Genomic DNA, 27,750 nt, shown 5'->3' with positions numbered 1-27,750 from the left:
GAGTCTTTCTTGCTGTTCTTTAGTATCATAAAGTGAGATCAAATGTACCCGGCGTATTTAGGTTTGCTAGTTTCAGCCTCAGACAACATGAAAGAAAGTCATGTTTACCGAGGTACCGAGTTGATATAGTGAGGACTTTTGATGAAAAAATACATTTTTCAGGTTTTGAGGCTCTTAGTAGCATGTTTATCTACAATGACCACAATTGTATATTTTGCTTTTTTTATATATCAGTGAAAATCTATCTATCTATCTATCTATCTATCTATCTATCTATCTATCTATCTATCTATCTATCTATCTATCTATCTATCTGTCTGTCTGTCTCTCTGTCTGTCTGTCTGTCTTGTATCTATCTAAATATATTTAGTTATCTATTCTATTTTAAGTATATTTCGTTATCTGTTCTATTTTTGAACATATTTATTAATGTATTGGTTTTTATTTCATTTAATTTAGCCATTTGTTATGTATTAATTATTTGTGTTAGTTGTTAGAATTAATTAATTTAATATATATATATTATATTACAGTTTTTCTCAGTCGCTTTGGTGCATTTCTCACATCACTATTTACATTTGCACAACAGTTAATGCAGTTCTCAAAACAATTAGTTCAAACTGCAAAACCTAGTTGATAACCTGCAAAAGCGTGTCACTTGCTCAAAATGGATAGCTCATTCCTCAAAAGCAAGTATTCATGTCAATGAAAGTGTCCGTGTCAGTCAAGATGAAAAGTCCTGACACCATTGTTTATGAACAAGATAGTCAAATGGCTTTGTCATGTTTTCATTATGACAGTTTACTCTGTAAATGTTTTCCAATGCAAAAAGTCAGATCTTGGTGACACTACCTGAAAATGCTCAAGACAGCACTATATACTATTTGCACAGTCATTTGAAAAATACAGTAAAGTTACACATTACTGTATTTAGTGAGATAACTGAGTACAAGACACTGAATATGTATGTTTCACATTGTTACTTCTTTGCAATTCTAATTTGTTCACAGCATTGTGCCAAAGAAAAATACACCCTTATTTACAACAAACATAAACTCCCTTTGGGTAGAGCTGTGCACAACTGTAAACAATATTGCAGTACATATTGGAACTGAACATACATAGTACTGTAATCATTCATGCACATCCAGACGTTCCTCTCTGTCTGGCCACATAATTTCATCTACATCACAGCGAATATCATCTCTTGCAATGCAGCGAGGAAAGTATCTTCTCGAGTGGCTGAATCCACCCTCTGCAGGACTCTGCTGTGATGTCATCACATGCTGCATCCATGGCCACTAGCAGGGCCATTTGGGTATGTGGATGACGGTCATATACCTTCCACCTCCAGGAAGAGAAAACTCCTCTATTGGATTTAGGAATGGTGAGTAGGGAGGGAGATATTCCACCAGCATCCTATCATGTGCTGCAAACCACTGTCTGACGAGATCTGAGTGGTGAAAACGCACATTATCCCAAACAACATGCTTGCTCAGATGGTCTCCAGTTAGACCCCTCTCATTCTCAGGGATTATGTCCCTGTAAAGAGCGTCTAAAAAAGTCAGCAGATGTTGTGTGTTGTATGGACCAAGACGGGGGATATGGGTGAGGATGCCGTTTTCTGAGATGGCTGCACACATAGTAATATTCCCTCCTCGTTGGCCTGGGACATCAATGGTTGCTCTCTGTCCAATGCGATTCCTTCCACGTCTTCTACCTTTTGCCAGATTGAAACCTGCCTCATCAAGGTATATGAATGTGTGCAGCGGTTCCCTGGCCTCCAGCTCCAGTACATGCTTTATTACAGAAGAGGGAGTGAGAAAAACTATAACAACTTTTCCTGTGTAACATAATGCATTTTGGACAACATATTGTACAGTATGCACTGTGAATACACATACACAGAACTGTCATGTAAGTGTAGTGCATGACACTACACAAAGTAAACAGTTTACAGCACTGAACATTACAGTATATGCATAGAACACATACATGTTTTACCTGTACATACTGGTGACGGATCTCCTTCACTCTGTCACTGTTCCGTTCAAATGGCACATTGTACAATTGTTTCATGCGCATTTCATTCCTCCTAAGCACTCTGTCAATTGTAGCGACTGAAACAGATTCAATATTCCCAAAGACGTTGTCATCCTCTATAACAGCACTTTGTATCTCTCTCAACCTTATGGCATTGTTTGCAATCACCATTGCACAAATGGCTTCCTCTTGTTGCTGGAGTAAAAGGGCCCTCTTCCACCTCTGCGAGGTTGTCTTGCAATCCTGTGTGGTGCAGAGTAAAATTACAGTAAATATGGCAAATCTTTACTGTAACACTACAATACACTAAATGTGTGATACAGTAAAGCTGTACGTCTAAATGTAAAATGTACAGTGACAAGTTATTGTCCCACTGCAAGCTTCATGTATGACACAATGGCAGTAGTGCAGTGCAGATTGTTTAGTGCTGAATTACTGTCCATTTATACACACCTGTTCTCCCGACGAAATGTTTGAATAATTGAATTTACAGTGGTTCTCCCAACATTTGGCTGCACCCTTCGACCAGCCTCAGCCATTGTTAGGCCGTGATTGACAACATGATCCACAATTGTAGCCCTGATTTCATCAGGGATCCGCCTATGTACTTGGCCTCTTCTTCCTCTTCCCCTGTTTTGTCCACTTCCTCTTCCTCTCCGCACCCTCACCCCTCTTCCACGAGGCTGACCTTCCATTTATGTGTCACAGTATTGTATAAATGGTACACACTATGTCCTGCTTGGTTCATATATGCTTGTAAAGTGGGGGTTTATGGGATTCAGCTCTGACAGTGATTGTAGAGAAGTGGCTTATCATTGGTTGCAACTAACACGTCACACACCCCTTCTCATCAGTGAAAGATTCACCTGAGAGAAATTGTTCAATTTAGGAGATATTTTCAGGAAAAAAAGATTTAATTTGTTTAATTTTATTTGCTTGACAGATTTTGACAACTAGTTCAACATTTTTGTATGTAATGACTCAAGCAATGAAATGAGGACTATTAGTTTTATATGGAATGACTATTCAGCATTCACAAGTATAGTTCATTTTGACTGACATGACATAAGCAAGTGATAATGTTATAGAACAGCAGAGAGTTGTATGAAAGCAGTTGATGCATGTCCAAAAGCATTACGCAATTTGTTGGAAGGAATGAGAAACTGCTACTATGATGTGCACAAATGACTAAATGTTGTGGAGGTTGAACTAACTGTTGTGCAAATGTAAATAGTGATGTGAGAAATGCACCAAAGCTGACTGAGAAAAACTGTAATATATATATATATATTATATTATATATATATTTTATATATTTTTAGCTAGTTGTTAAATTTTATTTATGCTTGTATAATATATTTTTTTATATTATACAATTTTATGTTATTTCATTTTAAATATATTTGGTTAGTCATCTGTTCCATTATTTATATATTGATATATATTGATAATATTGAGTTATTGTTATATGAGGGGCTTTCTCAGCAAATATTTGTATATGCGATTTAAATGCGATTTAATCGGGACACCACGTAATTAATTAAATAATCGATTGACAGCCCCTATATATATATATATATATATATATATATATATATATATATATATATGACGCTCTTGTTCTACTCGAACCAACGTCTCCAGCGTGGGAGGCGGGTGATCTAATAAGGATGCTAAAGGCTACAGCCTCTAGCATCAGTCGCTAGTCTTGAGATCAGGAGAGAGAGGTGTACACACTGCACAGCTATCTACCAGCTGGACCCCATATATATATATATATATGTATTTATTTTATCTATCTGTTACCATCAATTTGTTTTTTTCAGACAATAACAATAAAGTTTGTCTTGACAAACATTAACTATCTAGTATATCTAGGATCTATTACTTTGTTTTGGACAAACATTCTGATCACAGAGTCTGTACACATTTCCCACTAATTACAGTCCGCACCATTATTTGAGTTAATCTTTTGCCATGTTGGTTTATTTTTGTGTTATCAACTATTTCAGATAAACATGCCCCACTTTATGCATCCTAAAATTAAACAAACTGAGTGTTTGTTTTACATGTCAGTCAGTCAGTCAGTCAGTCACCTTCCTTTCTAAATGCCAAAGCATACTTTTTTATGTGTACCAGTTTGTCTCGTGTACGTGCACATGATGCAAATTTTGTCATCAGCACAGTACGCACGGACTGTCCGCATACAGCCTAGTTTAGACATGCAGACCTACTGGAGTTGACTGTTCTATAATAATCGTATATTTTGAAAGGCTGAGCACTCAACTTTGTGCGAGACCGAGTGGCACGTGGGACAACTCTAAGAGTACCCTAGTCTTAAATGGGCAGTTTTTGCAATAGAGATCATATTTATGCTGATAGTCAAAGGTGTCTGGTAGAGTTTTGCCTGATCGTGCCTTTCTTTCCAGCAGATCTGATCGCCAAGACCGTGGACAGCGTGTTTGTGTTCCAGGAAGGGGTGGAAGGCGACGCTAATGCAGCAACTGCGTATGACGCCATAGTAGTGGAACAGTGGACAATAATTTATGTGAGTGACACTCAAACAAACACGTTTCCATTCTTTTCTTTAAACAAATATTGTCATATTTCCCTGTACAGAACAACATAACCAATAACCTTTAATATAAAATACTTAACTTCAATAGCATGTAATAGTGGTTTGGTAATGACTGACTCAGCATAAACAAATCATTCTGGTTTACTTCCATGCAGTCTACCCATTTTAAAGTGTGTGTAAAATTGTTTCGATGTGGCGGCCTGGGTAGCTTAGTGAGTATTGACGCTGACTACCACCCCTGGAGTCACGAGGTTGAATCCAGGGCATGCTGAGTGACTCCAGCCAGGTCTCCTAAGCAACCAGATTGGCTCGGTTGCTAGGGAGGTTAGAGTTGCATGGGCTAACCTCCTTGTGGTCGCTATAACGTGGTTCGCTCTCGATGGGGCACGCGGTGAGTTGTGCGTGGATGCCGTGGAGAATAACATGAAGCCACCACTCGCTCCATGTGATAAGATGCGTGGATTTACAGTCTCAGATGTGGAGGCAACTGAGATTTGTCCTCCGCCACCCGGATTGAGGCAAGTCACTACGCCACCACGAGGACTTATACCTCATTGGGAATTGGGCATTCGAAGTTGGGGAGAAAAAGGGGAGAAAAGAAAAAAGTATATACATTTGATATACAGTAATAAGATAGCATTGTGTCAATAAAAGGGTGAAAATTGAGTGTTTAAGAACTGATAATCTGCCCTTTTTATTTATGATTTGTGCAAATAAGTCATTGTTATAGCACCTCTAGATTTCATTTCACCTGGAAAATGTTGCAATACGACACAACGTAAAAATTATTTTGCAAAAATTTTGGAATTGTAACAGGTTTTTAAGAGACCCAGGTAGTTATCTTCCACTTTCCACGTTTTCTGAGTAATGTCTGTTAAATTATCTGTATTATTACTTTTGGATGGACAGAAATTGTGATACCAATCTCAACACATTTTCTTGACCAGAACAAGCTGCAAAGTGGACCAGACATTATGTCGATAGTCAAAAGTCTGGCTATACGAGACTAGCATTCCTGAGTGCGTGAAATGACTTGCACAATCTACTAACAAACATTCAGTTAGGTGAAGCTACAAAAAAAAGCTGTCTTAAAGGTCACTGCAAATTAGACAAAAAAGCCCATTTCACATCAGAGCTTCCTGTTTGAGTGACAGTAATGGGCCCTGCTTCTCAGAGCGACTAAGCCTTGCTTGTTGAAATCAGATATCGTGCCAGTTCACCATTGATTTCTCTCAAGTTGGTTTCCCTTGGGTTTATTTGGGGTATGTATCTATGTGTGTGTGTGTGTGTGTGTGTGTGTGAAGTGAATGAACTGGGCAGTGTTGTGTTAGTTAGTGCTGTGTACTGATACTATCAGGGTAATTGAATTTTGATCTTCATTTTATAATCCTGTAGCCTTCCTGTGTTTCTGTTTTTTCTGAAGCATGGCATTGGGTAAGGATACACTTTCTCTGTCCAGCATTATTCAGTGAAGCTTGACTGACGCGCTGCATTAAAATCTAACTTTACTTCACTTTTCCCAGTGTACAGTGCGATTGTAATTTAATGGAATAATTCACCCAAAAATGTTTATTCTGTCATTGTTTTCTTCATGTTGTTTCATGAAAAGGAGTGGGCAGGATATTCTTTAAAAAAAATGTGTTCCGACGGAAGAAAGGAACTCATACAGGTTTGGAACGACATGATGGTGAGTGAATGATGACACAATTATTATTTTTGGGTGAACTGTTCCTTAAAAGATCTTACACATATTATTAAGTTGTTATTTTAAGGGCATTTTGATGTATTTTACAAACATCAGAATTATACATATTATACATATATCTATATACAGTAGATTCATTGCAAAGAAGGATGTTTTCATGAATGCAGCCTGACATTTTTAATTTGATGTTTTCTGCTGCTGCTGACTCATGTCTTCTGTCAGCCAATCCATCACGGTCTCATATTCCATCACTGATATTTCTGTATTCAATGAACACATGTGGTTATTTTAAATGTCTCGTATATCACATTTCTCTAAGAACACCAGTCAACTACTGCACTTTACTGATGGCACACTGTTATTTATTTTATCAAGCATTTTGTTTTATTTATTAAGTTCTGTCTCTCTCTGTCTATCTATCTATCTAACTGTCTGTCTGTCTGTCTGTCTGTCTGTCTGTCTATCAATCATCTGTCTGTCTGTATATCTGTCTGTCTGTCTGTCTATCTATCTATTTGTCTGTCTGTCTATCTGTTTGTCTGTCTGTCTGTCTGTCTGTCTGTCATCTATCCATCCATCCATCTATCTACCTGTCTGTCTGTCTGTCTGTTTATCTATCTATCTATCTATCTATCTGTCTGTCTGTCTGTCTGTCTGTCTATCTACCATCTATCTGGCTGTGTGTCTATCTGTCGTCTGTCTATCATCTGTCTGTCTGACTGTCTGTCTGTCTATCTATCATCTATATGTCTGTCTGTCTGTCTATCTACCTATCTATAATCTATCTGTCTGTCTATCTGTTTGTCTGTCTATGTATCTATCTATCTATCTATCTATCTATCTGTCTGTCTGTCTGTCTGTCTGTCTGTCTGTCTATCTATCACCTATCTGTCTGTCTGTCTGTTTATCATCTATCTATCCATCTATCTATCTATCTATCTATCTATCTATCTATCTATCTATCTATCTATCTATCTATCTATCTATCTATCTATCTATCTATCTGTCTGTCTCTGTCAATCTATCTATCATCTGTATGTCTGTCTATCTTTCTGTCTATCTGTCATCTAGCTGTATGTCTGTCTATCTGTCTGTCATCTATCTATCTGTCTGTCAGTCTTTCTGACTGTCTGTCTGTCTATCTATCTATCCATTTATCTATCTATCATCTATCTATATGTCTGTCTGTCTATCTATCATATATCTGTCTGTCTGTCTATCATCTATCTGTCTGTCTGTCTGTCTATATATCATCTGTCTGTCTGTCTATCTATCTATCTGTCTATCTATCATCTATGTGTATGTCTATCTGTCTGTCTGTCTGTCTGTCTGTCTGTCTATCTATCTATCTATCTATCTATCATCTGTCTGTGTATTTAGTTATCTATTCCATTTTTGAACATATTGTATTTTTTTATTTAGTTTGTTATTACTCTTTAATTAATTTATTCCATTATAAATGTATTTAGGTAGTTGCTAGAATGTATTTATTAATGTATTTATATTTAGTTTTTATTTTTATATTCAGTATTGTTTATTTTTTATCAAATCTATTTTTAATATAACTAGTTATTCCATTTTAAATATATTGAGCTAGTTATCTGTTCTATTATTTAAATGTATATATATATATATATATATATATATATATATATATATATATATATATATATATATATATATATATATATACAGTATATACACATATGTTTGTTTCTTTGTTTATTTTTTAAGTTAATCCATCTTTCTATCTATCTGTCTGGCTGTCCGCCTGTCTGTCCCATCATTAATTTAGTTAGAGCATTAAGACAGAATATACTGTATATATTTGGAAATGTTTAATTTTATGCGCAAATCTCTGAAGCTCTTGCCCAGTTGCTTGTTTGTTCGGCACAAGTCAATTTGAGCAAGGACTCTATTCTCATCGTAAAGGAAAATCAATAGGCAGTGTAGCCTTGGACAAGTAATGCAATGAGCGCTCTCTGTCACCAGAGCTCAGCCCCTGAACCACAACAACAAAAAACTGTTTTCCATTTTGCATTTCCTTGAGGAATAATCTTTGAAGATTTACTCCCTGGCAACATTTATTAGTTATGATCCACAGAAGAGGAAATTGCCTTAACTGCCTTTTATTACACTGGCAGTGAGCTCTAGCTGTATATAAGTGTGTATTATTAACAGGAGGGTAGATACTTGAAAATAAAGTAAATAAATAAATAATAAAGTCAGTGTTCTGGAACTTACGTTCAATTGAGTCCAAAGAACAGGCTTAATTCTGTGTTGCCATATACAGTAAATCATATGTGGTATGGTCCAAAATTCACTTTAAATTAACCCTCAGAAACCAAGCTTATAGCAGAATTGCACTCAACAAGCCACGTGATAAGATGTACGGATTGACGTCCCCCTAGTGTTATATAATTGCTTAAACATCAAGGCTGAACTGCTCAGATGGTAGAAACATTCCTTATTACGGAATTTACATTGGGGCATGGTTAATTGCATACATTTTTAACGTGATATTTTTCATAAAATGATTGCACTAAATTAAGGTGAAATCGACAGCCTTAAAGAAAACACATCATAAACGTTAATTCTTGGTTGTCTGAGGGTTTGCCTAAATTTGCCTGTCATAAATATTACTTGCAGTCAATGAAACTGTATTTAGCATTATTTATATGACATTATATACTGTAATTCGTCCCTATGATAATGGAATTATTCTGCTGTTTTCATATGCAAGTCAGTCTCCAGTTCCAAATGAAACTGCACCTGTCACAAAAACGCATTTTCATTTTGGTGGCTTAATGCATCGAATATTCCAGTTTTGGAGAAAAAAAGCTGTAGGCATTCATTGAGGAAAAAGTTATAAGACATAATAATAAGTTATTCGTTATAAGACTGAGCTATTTACTTGCCAAAGTCAGTATTTTCTTGCACTTAGCACTTGCCGATTGTTAATTTTGGATGTTGTTGTCATGCTGACATTGTAATGATAGCAACCGCAGGCGGTGACAAAGATTGGATGTCATTATAAACACTGCTTTACCTGCATAAAAGGTCTGACACATATTCCGGTCACTGAGAAATTAAGAGGAAATTGCTGTGATTAACACGAATATGAAAACATTTGTCACAATGCATTATCCCTGCATCCTATTTCAGGAACATTCTGTGAGTAAACACAGACAGATGAAGGCCTTGAGATGTCTGCAAGAAATCCACTGACTCCACTGCTAAAACCAATTGATCCGCTCAGGGTATCTAAAGTCTCGATGTGAAATGTAGTCCGATCTTGTTATAGTCTTCCTGTCTATCTCCCTGGATTTCTTTCCTCTTCCAAATTATTTGTGTGTGACATCTTGTGTCACTACGGCCTGCTCAAATTCTTTTCCCATGTTTTGAAGCATGCCAATGTCTGTACAGTCTTAACTCTAATCACTTTTGCTCTGATCTGGTTTTTGAAAGAGATTATTTTTGGATTAGATTTCATGTACTATGAAGGATGTGAAGGGTGAACTAAGGTAGAAAAAAACTTCAGACTTTTTCTCTCTGGACAACGATGAGATTCAACAAGGTTGACCAGGTTAACATGTTAATGCAACTCAAGGCAGATATATGGAGTTTACTGTTTGAAGCACATGGCATATCTCTTGTTAACAGTTTCAAGAAATCCAATTAGAGTTCAAATAAGATTACCTTAACGTGGTCGCATCAGGATGCTAATTACAAATCTTTCAACCATGTTTCAAAGAAAAAGAGCGTGAGAAAAAGACAGTAATCTCACATAAGTGACCTCAACAATGTCTCAAACTGTGCTCAGATTTGATAACAATAAAACAAGCAGAGATTTCAAAATGAAGATTTCTCATCACATTTTTCCATGAGAAAATAATCTGAGCTATGCTATTCACACTAATTACAGTTGTGGCCAGAAATATTAGCGCCCTTGGTAAATAGGAGCAAAGAAGGCTGTGAAAAATATGTCTTATTGTTTATACTTTTGATCTTTCATTCAAAATATTCACAAAAATCTGTCCTCTAATGGATATCAAGCAATTGCAAACACAATGCAAGTTTTCTCAAAAACAAATATTTTTGTCAAATATATTATGTGTGGCAAAATTTCACCACTTTTTTATTCAATACTTTGTGCAACCTCCCTTGGCCAAGATAACAGCTCGGAGTCTTCTCCTATTATGCCTAATGAAGTTGGGGAGCACATGGCAAGGGATCTGAGACCATTCCTCCATACAGAATCTCTCCAGATCCTTCAAATTCCAAGGTCCACGCTGGTGTATTCTCCTCTTCAGTTCACCCGACAGGTTTTCTATGGGGTTCAGGTCAGGGGACTGAGATGGCCATGGCATAACCTTGATTTTGTGGTCAGTAAACCATTTTTGTATTGATTTTGATGTTTGTTTTGGATCAATGTCCAGCTGGAAGATCCAACCAGGGCCCATTGTAAGCTTTCTGGCAGAGGCAGTCAGGTTTAAATTTTTTATCTGTTGGTATATGATAGAGTCCATGATGCCATGTATCCGAACAAGATGTTCAGAACCTCTGGCATAAAAACAGCCCCACAACATTAAAGATCCACCACCATATTTAACCGTGGGCATGGGGTACTTTTCCATATGGCTACCTCTGTGTGTACGCCAAACACATCTCTGGAGTTTGCTGCCAAACCGCTCTATTTTTGTTTTATCTGACCATTGAACCCGGTCCTATTTGAAGTTCCAGTTGTGTCTGGCAAACTGAAGATGCTTGAGTTTGTTGTTGGATGAGAGAAGAGGCTTTTATCTTGAAACCCTCCCAAATAACTTGTTGTGATGTAGGTGATGACTGAATTTAGTTTTGGAGAATTTCTGACCCAAAGACCCATCTAATTTCTGCAATTCTCTAGTTTTAATTCTTGGCAAATTTTTGGCCATTCGAACCATCCTCCTCACCGTAAGTGGAGACAATATAGACACACGTCCTCTTCTAGGCCGATTCTGTAACATCTCCAGTTGATTGGAACTTCTTAATTATTGCCCTGATGGTGAAAATGGGCATTTTCAACACTTTATCTATTTTCTTATAGCCACTTCCCATTTTGTGAATCTCAACTTCCTTTTCCTGCACGTCATACATTTTCTTTGGTCTTACCCATTGTGATGGATGACTAAGGGAATTTGGCCTGTGTGTTACATCATATTTATACCCCCTGAAACAGGAAGTGAAATAGGAAGGCATGGCTGAACAAGTTCATGTTCCTAGTCACCCAGGTGTACTAAAAATGTAAAATATGAATGGGAATATACTTCAGATATATTTTACTCATAAGAATTTCTAGAGGTGCCAATAATTGTGGCAAATTGTGGTGTTTTGGATAAAATTTGTATTTAATTATGAGATTTTCCCCCATTTCAATTAGTTTACTTCAATTAAAGGTTAGATGTTTGTGAATATTATGAATTAAAGATTAAAAGGCTAAACAATAAAGATGTATTTTTCACAGCCTCCTTTGCTCATATTTACCAAGGGTGGTAATATTTCTCGCTTTTGTTGCTGTTTTGTCATTTTTGCAGCTTGAAAGCTGTGGTCACTATAAACTGTTGTGGTATGAAAAGAGTTTCATAAAGATTCTTGAACATACTGTATCTCATTTTTTGTTTCATGAGAAAAATAACAGAACAAGGGTGATTACATTTTCATTTTTGGGTGAACTATTCCTTGAAGTAACCTGAGCTACAAAAGAGCAATAATGTTTGAGCATAATATATTTAGTATGTAGTTGGAGAAGAAAGTAAAGTTTGAAGGTCAGTGCAGTCATTGGTGCAAAGTGATATCTAGACAGCAGACTAGATCATTAAAACAAGTCCTTTGGCAATGTAACCTTTATGGCTCCTGCAGGGTTGGGAAAAACATCGTGGTCGCGGTTCCTCTTTTCTGTGGCACTCAGTCCATGTGAATGTGGCTTGATGAACTTGCAGTTAACGGCTCAGGTAATTCTTGTAGGTGTTAGTTATTGTAACTAACTATATATATATATATATATATATATATATATATATATATATATATATATGTTGTTTTGGTTAAAGTGTTCATTAAATTATTATTTATATTGACAAGCCGGTTCTCGCCTCCTCCTTGCCCATCTTAACCCCCTTACACTGGTGCCGAAATCCGGGAAGGAGGAGGGATACGCCGTAGTAGAGTTCTCGCCACTACCGTCCACCCCAATGGAGCAGCCGCGCCCATCTGCTGGGGGACGAGGAGCCCAGCCGCCTGGAAGAGGACGATGGCCGCCGACCGCGAGGGGAGAAGGGGCTCCTAGCCGACCGCCTGTAGCAGTCAGGGCCGCTGCCAGGGGCGCAGGAGTCGCCTACCGGCCGCTGAAACGCAGCAGGGTTTGAGACTGCCGACCGCGAGCGGGGAGGGGCTCGCTGCCAGGGGCGGGGCAGACCCCTTCTGTTCCCCGAGAATGCAGCGGGGTGTTCCGTCCGCCAGGGGCTGGAGGACTGCCTCTGATCCGCCCGGAGAGGCGTGGCTGTCGTCCGATAGAGGGTGGAGGAGTGGCCGAGGAACAAGCTGCAGCGTATCGGAGAACTGGCGAGTAAGAGTTCATCTCTCTCTCCTCTCTCTCTCTCACTGCCGCTCTGTGTTGGCCTTTTCCCTCTCTTTTAAATTTTACAGTGTTTTTTGGGGGGTACTACACTGTTACAGGAAGTACCCCCCCCCAGTTTAATTATTTCTGTTTCCCTTTCTGACTTGCACCGTTTCGGACCGCAAAGCCCTGCAGAGGATAGTGAGGACAGCTAAGATCATTGGGGTCTCTCTTCCCTCCATCATAGACATTTACAAAAAACACTGTATCCGCAAAGCAACCTGCATTGTGGATGACCCCATACACCCCTCACACAAACTCAAGAGGTAACGAAGCATTCGGGCCCTCAAGGACAGACTGTGTAGCAGATTCTTCCCCCAAGCCATCAGACTCCTCAATACTCAGAGACTAGACTGACACACACACACACACACACACACACACACGTGTCCTGAGATGCACTTTAATTTTGTCACTTTATAACTGTCTGCTACCTCAATAACTGCTATGTGCATAGAACACGATCTCATAGTATGTTATGTTTACATTTGGCATTGTTAATAATTTATTGTACTGTCCCGTACTTTTTGCACACGTTTGCATGTGCACTTTATTTAGGTATTTTATTTAGTCTGTGTAGTCTCATGTGGTTCTGTGTTTGTCCTATGTTGTTTTATGTATCATCATGGTCCTGGAGGAACGTTGTCTCGTTTCACTGTGTTCTGTACAACTGTATATGGTTGAACAACAATAAAACCACTTGACTTGACTTGATAGAGGATTTGACAGATGTGGTGAAATCTAGATCCAGGGTAGAAAACTGTGATGGAGGTGTAAAATAAGGTTGGACTATTTTTATTGGCTAGAATGGAAGTCTGTGCATTGAAATGTGCTTCAAAACATTATTTGAGTGTTAACTGTGAAAAAGTTAACCCTTATGTATCTTTGGGGTCATAATTGCCTCCGTTTGAACTTTGCTTCTTCAAAAAAAACATGGTTTCCTTCATCACAGTGGCATGAGATTTGGTGACTTCTCCTACATTTGCTATCTATACACACACAAAATTGGGTTGTATTGAGGTTGTGTGGTGGTATGACAAAAAAACTCACACTTGTGATGTTCAGGGTCAAATTTGACCCCACATTGGAAACGAATGGGTGAGAGGATAAAATTAGCAATTTGGATTATTATTATTTGTCAAATAAAATCAATAAATCAGCATCAAAGCAGAACACACACACACACACAGAAATGAAAGGGTGAGGCAATAATACTTAGCACAAAGCTTGCCTACGCACGTGCACACACACATACAGATCAAAGGCTGAGGTTTAGACAGTTTATAATTTTTCCACTGTGAGAAAGTTTACTCTTAGAGGTGGGAGCAATATGTTATTCTAAGTCTTATGTTTGTATACAAAATTAATTATCACTGTTCATTCCTGTTTATTGCTGTTGGTTTTATTGACATTTTTGTATTAATTCTATTGATTTATTGAATTGAGATGTTTGAAATGAATGATAGGTAACATAAATCTTACTCTAAGTCTTCTCTTTGTAACACCATGTTTTGTAATAATTAACCTTAGCGGTATTCAAAGCGCTTTACACTGCGTCTTATTCTCCCATTCACACATTCACACACCAATGATGGCAGAGCTGCCATGCAAGGCCCTAGCATGGGGTTCAGTGTCTTGCCCAAAGACACTTCGGCATGTGGACTCGTTTGGGCCGGGAATCGAACTACCAACCCTCCAATTAGTGGACAACCTGCTCTACCACCTGAGCCACAGCCGCATGTAGATCTTCACTGAAGGGAATTAGTAATTTAGAGGTAAATAAGGTAAAAAATACCCCAAAAAACTGAGTTTTTAAATTAGCGAAGTTAGTGTTATTACATTTGTTTAAAACATATATTACATGATTACGCTACAAAATTACAAGTTTTTTGTTTGGGGTCAAATTTGGCCCCCAGAGCCTCAAGAATGCACCCGTAACAAAGACCTTCTGGTACAGAATTGTTGATTGTCTTCCCTTAATAATAAAATCATGCTTTTATTGATGCTTTGGATAATTATATATTATTATATGATGTATGGCTGCATTATTTGGCTTAGAGTAATTTATGCAAAAATCTTGACTGTTCAATAATAATAATAATAATCACAAATCACACTTATTTTTTACCCCCTCTCCTCCAACCGCCTGGCTCCATTCTGGTATGTAACAACAACTTTTTATGATCAAATCATGTTAGAAACAAATCCAGTCAAACCTTTTTTTTCTTGCTGAAGAATTCTGTTTCAATCAACATTCAGTAAATAATACAGAAGTAAAACGGCATTTGTTGTGAACGCTATTTCATTTAGGCATTTTTTTTCTTGAAGAGTGGGTTCTGCTTTATTTTATTTGTACCATGGTGAAAGAATGCAGTACTTCAACAACGTGTAGATGTTCACACAATCCAGCAGCAATGGAAAGCCATTAAACAGACCATATTTTCTCAATTCTCTTCTTCTTTTAAGTCTGAGTTGCCGGTTAAAGGGTCAGCTTCTGGGACTGCTTCCAACAAAAACCTCTTCTCGCATATCTGGAGTCCCCCAAGACTGCTCCTGTGTTATTGGCCAACACAAATACCTAAAAACCATTTCAAAAGAACCCAGGGCCTCTGAGGTCTAAACACACAGCCCACAACAATCTGGGCAAAAGGGCTCAATAAATATAAAGGGTGTTGAAACACGTCCCCCACAGAGAGGACTAAACTAAGACTTTGCCTCTGTTCCAAATCTAGTGTGCTCCCTACTCCCTAAATGCACTCTAGGCCGCATTTTATGGCATCACAGGTGCAATCCAGAGGTAAAGACTGTTCCAACAGCCAGATTTCCTAAGCAACCAAATTGGCGTAGTTGCTAGGGAGGGTAGAGTCACATGGGGTAACCTCCTCGTGGTCACTATAATGTGGTTCTCGCTCTCGGTGGGATGTGTGGTGAGTTGTGTGTGGATGCCATGGAGAATAGTGTGAGCCTCCACACGCACTATGTCTCCGCGGAAACGCGCTCAACAAGCCACGTGATAAGATGCGTGGATTGACGGTCTCAGATGCAGAGGCAACTGAGATTTGTCCTCCGCCACCCAGATTGAGGCGAGTCACTACTCCACCACGAGGACTTAGAGTGCATTGGAAATTGGGGAGAAAAATTTTTTATATAAATAATAGGTGTTGCACCGTAACCCTAACTGCCCAGTTCTCATTACCGTAACATGTCCAGACATTTAACTTTTACTATTCACATTGTTTTCAATGATGATTCTCATTACCGTAACATTTATTTTTTGACTGTATTTCATTAAAAAAAGATGCTTTAGTACAATTTAAAGGTGAGAATCACCTTGTCGTGCAAGCCCTTATTGTCTATTTTAACTGAAAATGTTTGTCCTGTGTATTTTTTGCTCATTAAAGTATTGCATGATTAGCTAAGCAATATGTTAATGCCAAAGAGTTTTTCAAACTGGTAACTTATGAGGTTCCATTTTATTTTCGGATGTTGCCTTAGAAGGCAATTGCCTTCTGTATGTAGACAGTAGACACCTAGGCAGCTTACTATTTACACAGCCTACAAGAGGAGAACTGTTGGATTGAAGCCTTTTAGAAGTAGTCATTGCTAACTAACAATTACAAACCTTCCCAGAGCAACTTGCGGCTAACTTCATAGTGTGTACTAGCAAAGCTGTTATCAGTAGTCTTGTGTTATCATTATGAGTGTGAGCGTGTTGTTGCGTGGGTGCCATGCTGACACGCGACATGGTTTCCTTTAAGAGGACAGGTGCCGTTAAACCGCACTGACTTCCTGTCTACTCTTAGCGAAATGAGGCTACAAGTGTTCTCTTTGAAACCACAATACAACCACTAACTGTTCAAAACAACACAGTTACATTAACACTGCTTTCTAAATTACACATAAATGCATTCGTGATCTCTTCGCACAGTACATCTTTAATATCAAAAGCTGTTATAAAGAGCACTTCTGAAATTAAACTGTGATCTTTATCACTTTGAATTCGAGATAATTTGTTCTCTGTTCTCTCTTTGCAGGATTAACCATTTATGTGTGAAGTACTGATATAATAATGTTTTGTAAAGTGTGTTTTTGTGTATTCTTTTCAGGGTTTACAGGTGAAGACAGATTATGTTCCTTTGCTGCAGTCACTGGCTTCATTCGGTTGGAGACTGACTTGTGTGCTGCCCACACCTATTATAAAGACTAACAGGTATTCTATTGCCTAATAAAAACTTCCTTCCCATGTACTTCCTATCCTAAAGAAATGCTTGAATTTCTGTTGTTGTGTTCTGAAATGTGTCCGAACATAATGCATAATGTAACGCAACTCCTCAGTGTTGCCACAAGGGGCGCTATAATAGATATTAACATATACTGCTTTTTTCTACAATCATGACAGAGCAACTGTTTGAAGAGAATTTACAAAAAATAAATTCTACTAACACAACGATATTAACACACGTTGGCAAAGACATTTGAAAGTAACAGATATTTGAAGTGCAAAAGTGCATTAGTGTTAGTGCGATAGTCCATAAAAAAAAAGTCCAGGTATGCAAAGATATAATCCAATTATCCACATGCATAGATCCAAAAAATATGCAAAGAGAAGGAATGATAAATCCACACTCAAAAATGGGCTAAATCTCACATCAGGCCCCAACAGGGTTTACCACAGGGCGGAGGGCGTGATTATACACACCCGGTCCCTTATCAGGCTAATCAAGCCTCTGATGGTGCGGGAGAGACAGATCGTTTAAGGACATGTGCGTCATCTGTGTGTGTTTTTGTCTTTTGTTTATCATTAAAATACTATTTATATTGAAAAGCCGGTTCTCACCTCCTCCTTTCCATTGAACTGCGTTACACTGGTGCCGAAACCCGGGAAGCCGTAGTAGAGTTCTCGGGGGAATGAGGAGCCCGGCTGCCTGGAAGCAGAGGAACGGCCGCCGACCGCGAGGGGAGAAGGGGCTCCTAAACGACCGCCTAGAGCAGTCAGGGTCGCTGCCAGGGGCTGAGGAGTCCCCTACCAGCCGCTGAAACGCGGCGGGGTCTGAGACCACCGACCGCGAGCGGGGAGGGGCTAGCTGCCGACCGTCTGAAGCAGGAGAACCACTGCCAGGGGCGGGGGAGACCCCTTCTGTTCCCCGAGAATGCGGCGGGGCGTTCCGCCCGCCAGGGGCTGGAGGACTGCCTCCGATCCGACCAGAGAGGCGCGGCTGTCGTCCGTTAGAGGGTGGAGGAGTGGCCGAGGAACAAGCTACAGCGTATCGGAGAACCGGCCTGGCGCTATAAACAATGATGAACAAAAACACACACACGACGGACATGTCCGTAAACTATCTCTCTCTCCCGCACCATCCTCAGCAGTCGGCCTTTATCCCTCTCGGAGGCTTGATTAGCCTGATAAGGGACCGGGTGTGTATAATCACTACCCGGCCCCGCCCTCCGCCCTGCCACACCATGGTACTGTACATGTCTGAAAAGCATGGTATTACCATATTACATGTTCAAAAACAACAATATTACCATGGTACATGTCCCAAAACCATAGTATTGCAATAGCACATGTCCAAAAACCACAGTATTACCATGATACACTCCATGTCCAAAAAGCATGGTGTTGTCATTGGTACATTTCTGAAAATCATTGTATTGCAATTATAAAGACATTTGAATATAACCCAATTGCCACCTTGAGAAGTACCATGTTAAATGTCCAATAAGCATAGTATTGCAATAGTACATGTTTTACGATGGTCCATGTCACAAACAGCATGTTACTGCAGTTGTGCATGTCCAAAGACCATAGAATTGAATTCGTTCTTGTTAAAAAAAAAAAAAAAGAATAAAAAAGAAAAACAGTATTACTATGGTACATGTCCAAAAAGCATGTTCTTGCAATAGTACATATCAAAAAACAATAGTATTACCATGATACTGTACATGTCCAAAAAGCATGGTATTGCAATAGTACAGACTTGATTTGAAGGTAACCCTATTGCCCCTATTGAGTATTGTTACTGCCAAAGCAATTCTCATTGTCGGGTGAATTATCCCTTTCAGACAGACTTCTACTGGCTAGCTCTGTTGGAGATGTAAACCATAAAATGATCAATTGATTTTGTCTAAGCACCTCATAGTGGGGCATCAATTCCAACCTAATCCCTCACTGCCAATAATAATGGTACATCCCACAAAGAATAATAGCACATCCCAAACTCCAACTGTGACAAAGTGCTTGGGATATCAAAAACTCTCCAGGTCTCATTGAGTCACATGTAATGAAAGGCACAGCCAGTAAGGGCTAGAACAACGTGACTGTTTGTTCGCCGTAATGGAATGTCAATACGAGCTAACTGATGATGCATCCTGTAATGGTGAGTGGAAGTTTACAGCGATTTCGAACAGAAGTTCACTATGTAATCTCCATCTGTCATAACCGATGTGTGTGTTGGGCCAATCCCTCAGTGGCCTCTTTCACACGTCAGCTTTCTATCTGTCCCGTAGACTCTCCTGATTAATTATGGGCCTATTTTAAAACTTTCACAAAATGCCAAAACACAACACCGGCGATGTGGCTAATTAATCACTATGCTGTCCTAGATACAACAGAACGTTCACTTTTCTATGTCTTAGAGACGGCTGCCCTTGTTTTCCTGGGTGTGATGTTGGTACCATGGCATTAGATGGGAAAACCCTTTGATATGTAAAATAGTACAGAATGACCATGTTCATATACTAGGGTATTTACATGGTACTCCAACATGGCGCCAACAGTTTCTCACTATACACTAATTTACATACACAACTATAAAACATGAAAATATCAGCAATTTAAATAAAATAAAAACCATATTATTACTATGGTACATGTCCAAAAAGCAAGATATTGCAATATTTCTCCAAAAACTATAGTATTACCATGATAAATGTCCAAAAACCATATTAGCATGTTGGTGATGCTAAGTTTCCACTCACAGGGTGGCATCTCATTGCTATGCAATGCACTGTACAGTACTCTTGTATATTCATCACATTCAAAATCGCTGAAGTTACCATTCAATTAAGCCCTTAATGATGGAGATTGTATAGGCGATGTGTGTCGTCCTCTATAAAGCCGAGACGGAGATTAGTTTGGATGCTAGCGAGACTGAGGACAGAGCTGTAATTTTACAGACCAGCCACTCGTTTACATTTTAATAGGCTGAGGCTTGCAGAAATCCAGTTTAGCCTCTTTGATTTAAGCAGAATGCACTCGAATAAATATCTAGTTTCCTGACAAGCAAGGAAATAGGCAGCAGGAGAAAAAAAAGCTGTGTGAATTAGACATTTGCTATTGATTGCAAGCTTATGCCAGAGATGTAGAGGCCCATTTGATGTAAGAGATTTGTAGCAGAATCATGCATTGCGCTTATGGGCCGTAGGTCTTACGTGTGAAGTTAAGGAGGGAGATTACTTGTAAGCTCGACAGAGGCTCTGTATGGGTTTCGGGAGGCAGAAATAGCGGGGGGCAAGAGAGAGAGAGATAAAGAAAATCGACTAGAGAGAGCAAATACGGGGAGCGTGAGAGATGTTTATAAACTCCATCTCCTCTGAGGATTAAACAGCTTGTCAGAAGTATCTGTATTTTCAACTTTTAAACACGTTTTGACGCGAGTCATGAGAATCTGACTTTCATATAAGCTGGCTGAGATACGCCAAACATTTAAAACTCACAGCACAGTGTGCAGCTCTGTACTGTTCATCTGTAACTTCCTTCTATGCCACATACAGTGGCTCCAAAAACGACATTTTCGTCACTTAATAATGAATAACTGTCAATGCACTCGAAATCAAAGTATCAAATCGACTGTCATTTATTTTAAAGAAAGATTTTTGGGTAGTGCGTTTGTGTGATAGAGCCAAGAAAAATACAGAAAGAAAGAGAGATTTAACCATAACTTTGAACATTTCACAAATAAGATACATATTTTGTTTGTCCCTCTCAATGGTGGAATGTTCCCTTTACATTTAAACATGAAAGATGTTTGACCCAACCTGCATAATTGACACTTTAAATACAAGATGCTGAATAACACACCTTTCTTTCTCTCTCTCTCTCTTTCTATTTCTTTCTTTCTTTCCTGTGCTATTCCTTCCCTGCTTCCTTTGTTCTTTCTTGCTTCTGACCTGCTTCCTTCATTTCTGCCTGCCTTTTCATTCTTTCCTTCCTATCTTCGTCCTTCTTCCTTCCTTCTTCATACCCTCCTTACATTTTTCCTTTCTACTTCTTTTCTTTTTCATTCCTTATGTTCTTCCTTCCCTCCCTTCCTCCTAATTAATTCCTTCCTCCCTTCTTTCCTATCCTTCCTTCTTTCTTCCTCCTTTCTTTCTTTCTTTCTTAATTTATTTATTTATTTCCATTCTTTTATTTCTTCCTTTTTTCTTCTTTTCTTACATCCTTCTTTTCCTTCATTCTTTCTTTCTTCTTTCCTTCATTCTTCCTTATGTCCTTCCTTCCTTCTATCCCTCCCTCCATCCTTCCTTATTTCTCCCTTCCTTCCATCCTTCCTTCATTCCATTCTCATTTTTTCATTCCTTCCATCCTTCCTTCCATATTTATTTCTTCCTCATTCCTACATTCCTTCCTTTTTCATTCCGTCTTACCTTCATCCTTCCTACCTTCTTCCTTCTTTATTTATTCCTCCTTTCTTTTCCTTCCTTCCTTCTTCCTCCTTTCTTCTTCTTTCCTTACAACCACCTTCCTCTTCCTTTCTTTCTTTCTTTCTTTCTTTTCATTAATTTCTTCCTTCTATTTTTTTCTTCTTTTGTTCTCCAGTGATGGAAGTTTGGCCACCAAACAGATTGTTTTCCTCCAAAGGCCAGTGCTGTCTCGCAAGAAGAAGGAATCTAAGGTGCGTGACCTCATATTCTGAATTGCACACACATACTGCTGTAAAACATTCCCCGACATAATATGATATTCCTCACACATACATTAATATTCTGCCTGCTGCCCGACTGGAAAAAATATATACTCTTTATTAAGTTTGACGGAGCAGCCACAGTCACACATCAATTGTTTTTCTAGGGTTTTGTGCCAGCATTAGGCATTTCCTTAAAATACCACATAAAATAGGGCAGAAAAGAGAAGACACTGGAGACATTGGAACGCCCACTGATGAAAACAATGCATAATTAAACAAAGATTTAACTCCATGTTACATCAAGGAATAAGAGAGCATGCATGCTTGTGTGTTTTGTTTCATGTTTAGTTTTCCTGAAGATATTTATTTGCATGGTAGTGTTGTCATTGTAAATTTTTTTATGTAAATTCTACAATGCAAACAAACTGTACCAAGCTTTATTCAGTGTGTCTCAGTGGTCAATTGTGTAAGTAATTCAATGCTTTGTGTATTTTTGCGTACAACTAATAAATACACTACCAGTCAAATGTTTGGACACACTTGAAAGAATTTGTTTCTCATGAAATTAAAAAACTTTTGATCTAAAGGCTTCTGCTTTTAAGGGTTTAATGTAACAATCTATCATATGCCTTAAGTAGAACGAGACATGTGCAAGGATCCATTTTTTGGACTTCAGTTCGGTTTGCAACACCATCATCCCAGCTATACTCCAGACTAAATTACACCAACTCTCAGTTCCCATCTCTATCTGTAATTGTATTTTCAGCTTTCTGACAGATAGGCAGCAGTTAGTGAGACTAGGGAAATTCAGTGCCCCCCAGGGATGTGTGCTCTCCCTACTACTCTTCTCCCTGTACACAAGTGACGGCACTACTGTCATCAGCCTCATCCAGGATAGAAAGGAGGTTGAACAGCTGGCTTTCTGGTGCAGTCAAAGCATCCTTGAGCTGAACACGCTCAAAACAGTGGAGAGGATAGTGGACTTTAGGAGGAACACCCAACATTGACCCATGCACCATTCTTAACAGCGCTGTGGCAGCAGTGGAGTCATTCAGGTTCCTGGGCACTACGATCTCACAGGACCTCAAGTGGTTGACACACATTGACTCCATTGTGAAAATGCCCAGCAGAGGTTGTACTTCCTTCTCCAGTTGAGGAAGTTCAACCTGCCACAGGCGCTGCTGATCCAGTTCTACTCAGCAGTCATTGAGTCTGTCCTCTGCACTTCAGTAACTGTCTGGTTTGGTTCAGCTACAAAATCTAATATCAGAAGACTACAAAGGACAGTTCAGACTGCTGAGTGGATTATTGGTTGCACCATGCCCCCCCTTCAAGAACTGTACACTTCCAGAGTAAAGAAAAGAGCTGGAAAAATCCCTCTGGACCCCACTCACCCAGCCTACTAACTTTTTGAACTGTTGCCCTCTTACAGGCTTTAGAAAGTACTGAGCACCAGAACCGTCAGGCACAAGAACAGTTTTTTCCCTCAGGCTATCCATCTCATGAACAGTTAAAACTTCCCCATTGAGCAATAATTATGTCCAATACACAGCTTAGTCTATTTATATTTATCCAACATACCCTACCTCATCTGACATTACATTCCCCTGCACTATCTATATATAAAAGGTTTGCATTTGTACATACGTATATATAGAGGACACCCACATTAAGATTCAACTTTATTGTCATTGTGCAGAGTACAGGTACAGAGCCAATGAAATGCAGTTGTTTTTGCATGTCCCAACTAAGCTGGGGTCAGAGCACCCCTTGAGCAGATAGGATCAAGGGCCTTGCTCAAGGGCCCAACAGTGGTGTCTTGACAGTGCTGGGGCTTGAACACCCGACCTTTCGGTCAGTAACCGCTGAGCCACCACTTCCCACTTCAACAGGATTACAAACTACCTCATGGGTGTTGTTATCCTAACTCTTAAACTTCAGGAGTAAATAATGGCTGTGAATGGAAAGAAAAAACATTTGCAGAACGTTCCATCCAACAGACAGTGTTTACACTTTCTCCATAAATATTTCTCTGTTGTCTTGAAAATTTGGATGAAGCCTTTCTGAATTCAGGGATTGAAAGGTTTGAGTTTTAATGATGTTGAAACAGTTCATTTCCCCAGATGTGTGTCCAGACTTTGCTGACTCTATTGGAGCTCATTCAAAGGTTGCGTTTTAGTTTTGATGGAAACTGGTTTTCCAATATACCATTACATCATGTTTACTGATCTAGAATGCCTCCTTATTTAGGCTTATTATAGATTGCACCATATTCACAAAAGTCCCCAAAGTTTGCAAGGAATTGCACCAATCAGGAATTGCGCCATGCAAATTGCATTCAGCACAGATCATTTAGACATGTTTGCGCCATTACATGATTCGGGGCTAAAACAGCGCATATCATGTTTTTTTGTGATTCCCCCACTGAATTTTTCTTCGTGGAAATTAACTCAGTTCCTCCATCACTAATTTGAAATATTTGTATGTATTAAAAGTGTCTCTCTTTATATTTCAATGAAAGAAGTCTCAAACATCTTTGTCAACATTTTCTGTTATAGAAAGTCATCTTTAAAAACCGGAACAAGTCCAACAAGAATTCTGTCAAAGATGCACCAAAGAACAAGAGGAAGAAAGATATCAGTGATCAAAAGATCTGTGACGGAGCGGAGAAGATGGCCGAGGAAAGTAATATGAGCGTGAATGAACGAGAGGCGAGAAACCGGCATAATGGCGCTGATTCTGAAGTGAAACGTGGACAGAAAGAGGACAGAGAGAAAAATACAGAGGACGCAAATGAGACAGCAAAAGGAAGTGAGGTAGGAGCTGGCAAGGAAAAACAGGAAGAGGTGGGCGGTAATGGAGATGGAAATGCTGAGAAGGAAAATAAGGATGAGAAAAAGTCAAACGTAAAAACAGTTGCTGAAATGGGTCCATGTCAAGACAAGTCCTCACATGTAGATATGCTGACAGCACAAGAGACGGGACAGCGGGACAGTGAGGTGGACAAACAGGAAGACAGGTCAGCCAGCCAGAACCATGGCAACGTGCAAGCGGATAAATTGGCACCGGCGCAGGATGGCGTCTCAGCCAATCAGGATTGAAATTGTGCTCACACCCAACAGGCCTAGAGACGTGGACCTTTATGAATGTTCAAAATACTACACTGCAAAAAATATATATACAGTATATATATATTTATTAATCAAAATTTGTTTCGAGTAAAACATCTAAACATACTTAAAACACGATATATTTAGTTGAGACGCTACATTGCATAAAATCTAAAACAACAGTTTGTCTGTTTGACAATCACATATTTTATATTTAATGCACAGTTATGTGGAGTTGAATCAATGAGACTTCACTCAGTGCCCGTCCATTTTTTTTAGACGTCTTGTTTCCGGAAGTATTTTCCTATTCATTTTTTCCACAGGGATTTCATAAAATGGTTTATCAACCAGTTCCAGGCTCAGAACTTAGGACAAAAATGCCACTGAAAGTGATAAAATGCAAATAAATTACAAGGATAATTACTTTATTATTTTTTGTAATTTATTTAATATTGTACTCTAGGCCTAGTTATGCATTTTATCTCTTGTTAATATTAATAAACGGGTTAAATTGATGTATTCAACCTAAAATGATGACATATAGTATATTTTTTATATAGTTTGGAATAAAAATGCCCTCATTAAGGTAGAAAATGCCCCTGTGAATCAAATTCAGGGGGCAAATATTGACCCATTTTTTACATTGACCAGTTCCGAGGTTACAAGCTTAAAAATGAAGCCAAAAATGTAAGAAATGTGCACTTCTTGTCTTTAATGAAGGAATGAACTACAATCCCATGAAGCATTGTAAATGACATAATCTTTATTGATTACAAGTATAGAAACATAATATGTGTTTATTGCTAAAAAGAAATCATATATATATACAAATGTATTAATTTTAGAGTGTAGGGAGACCGACTCGCTTGCATCATTCAAAGTGCGTCATGGGAGTGAGCATTTGCTGTAGAGCTTTTTTGGCGCATTTTATTCAGCGTGATTCTCTGATTGGTGGCTCTTTCTCTGCAGGATCATGGGTAGTGTAGTTCTTTTCCAGTAATTGTGCTATTAAACACGATTTTTGAAACATTAAGTTGAAATAACGCAAACTGATGCCTTCAACAGAAGTATTTACCATCAGTTAACAACCTCAGCGCTCATGGTTGGTCTGTCTCTAATCAATTTCCCTATGGAAAAAGATATGAATGAAAACTTCACTAAAGTTTGTTCAATTTATGCTTCGAACAAGAAGAAACAAATTCAAGATACGTCTTCATAAAGGCAGTTTTGCTTCTCAAGTAAAGTTATCTTGTTTAAAGAATGTTTAGATTTCTTTACGGTAAAAAAGACAAAAATACTGAAAATGAAAAAGATGTTTGCAGTGTAGCTTACTGTTGCAGACAGTTGCACTGTCATGCAAACACCTCAACTGACATTGTGACCTCTTGAACATTTCAACTTGCTGGCGAGCGAGCGATACAGTCCCTTCCCCATTGAGTTCTTTAAATGAACTGAGAGGACTCCAGGAAGAGGGAGGAGATATGGGAAGAGATTTTTATCAGTAAATGCACTGCATAGGAAAACCACATTAATATTTACTCTATGTGCCCAGCGGGCCGGGGACCGACTCAAAGTCTGCACTTCTACCATACTGCATTCTGAAGACAGCAGACGCACTGGGAGGACATGGTTACTTATGCGAGAAGCAATCGATTGTGATGTAAGGTGCATATGTTTGTGTGTGTTTTTGTTTACGTTAACATTAATATTTCATGTTGCAATTCCAAATGAAAGGGTCACCTCAAAATTAAAATGTAGGTTAGCACCAGCTGGATGCATACTGAGAGTTTTTCTGTTGAAGCTACTTTTCATTTATTGATTTCTCAAATCATGAAGCATATCCCCCACGATTTTAAAGGAATCTTTCACCCAAAAATGGAAATTCTGAACTAAACCTTTTAAAGTAGGCAGATGGCATAATCAGATTGAGTGAGTTTCAGTAGAGTTGGGTTTCAGTATACTTTTAAATTGAGACAAAATGCCAATCTAGCTCTAAAAAAAGTGTTTTAATATTTATCTGAGAGGCAATAACAGAGTTGTTTTAGAAACAGACAACAGAAAGCTGAATAAACAAATTTGATCCTAGACAAATAAGGGGCGTTCACACAGGGCACGTGATTGTGCTAAAAATGCATATAGACGTATTAAGTCCCACACTCCATTTTTAATATATACTCAAATTGATCTAATTGGTCTATTGTTTTAAAAACTGACATTCAAAACTGACATTTCAGTTATTTAAAACTATTTTTAAAGTAAACGTGCAATGAAAATGGACCCAATTTACTTTCTTACAATGCAGTTCTGTAAAAAATCAAATAAAATACTTGGAATCTTTATATCAAAATGTAAAAACGTCCTAAAAATGTGTATTTTTCGCCTCTGAAAATTACTTTTTTTCTTTTCAGTTGAAGTCATCAAGCCCTCTTACTTTTCAACACCTCCCCTCAAACCACCTGGCTCCATTCTGGTATATAATGACAGGGGCGGAGCCAGGAGTTTTTCAAAAGGGTGGCCAGGTAGAGGGCAAGCAATCAGTCTGTGGTGGCATAGGTGTGGGGGCTGGGGGGGTACAATGACTCCCGGGATGGAGAGGTTTGGCGACCTTGGTGTGTGCACATGTTAAGTTTGTACATGTGTACATTGATGATTTCTCCTCTAAAGAACTAAATTGTGCCAAAAAATGACCAAAACAGCAATTGTTAGTGGGGTGGCCAATGGGGTAGCCATGTTGACCCCTGGCCACCCCCTAG

At 38.7% G+C, this 27,750-nt stretch overlaps 1 protein-coding gene across 1 annotated transcript in view; it reads left to right on the top strand.

The window, feature by feature from the left end:
- The window catches only part of LOC127657846 (raftlin-like), a 112,246-nt gene extending 85,488 nt beyond the window's left edge, over nt 1–26,758 (top strand). Inside the window, exons 7-10 of the mRNA XM_052146788.1 lie at nt 4,473–4,591; nt 17,088–17,191; nt 21,800–21,875; nt 24,446–26,758. Coding sequence (XP_052002748.1) covers nt 4,473–4,591; nt 17,088–17,191; nt 21,800–21,875; nt 24,446–24,988 — 842 coding nt within the window. The 3' untranslated portion in view covers nt 24,989–26,758. The remainder of the gene's footprint in view (nt 1–4,472; nt 4,592–17,087; nt 17,192–21,799; nt 21,876–24,445) is intronic.
- Nucleotides 26,759–27,750: the final 992 nt, after the last annotated feature.

This window comes from Xyrauchen texanus, chromosome 17 (assembly GCF_025860055.1).
Source record: "Xyrauchen texanus isolate HMW12.3.18 chromosome 17, RBS_HiC_50CHRs, whole genome shotgun sequence".
Taxonomy (NCBI): domain Eukaryota; kingdom Metazoa; phylum Chordata; class Actinopteri; order Cypriniformes; family Catostomidae; genus Xyrauchen; species Xyrauchen texanus.
This window is presented reverse-complemented; position numbering and strand designations above follow the sequence as displayed.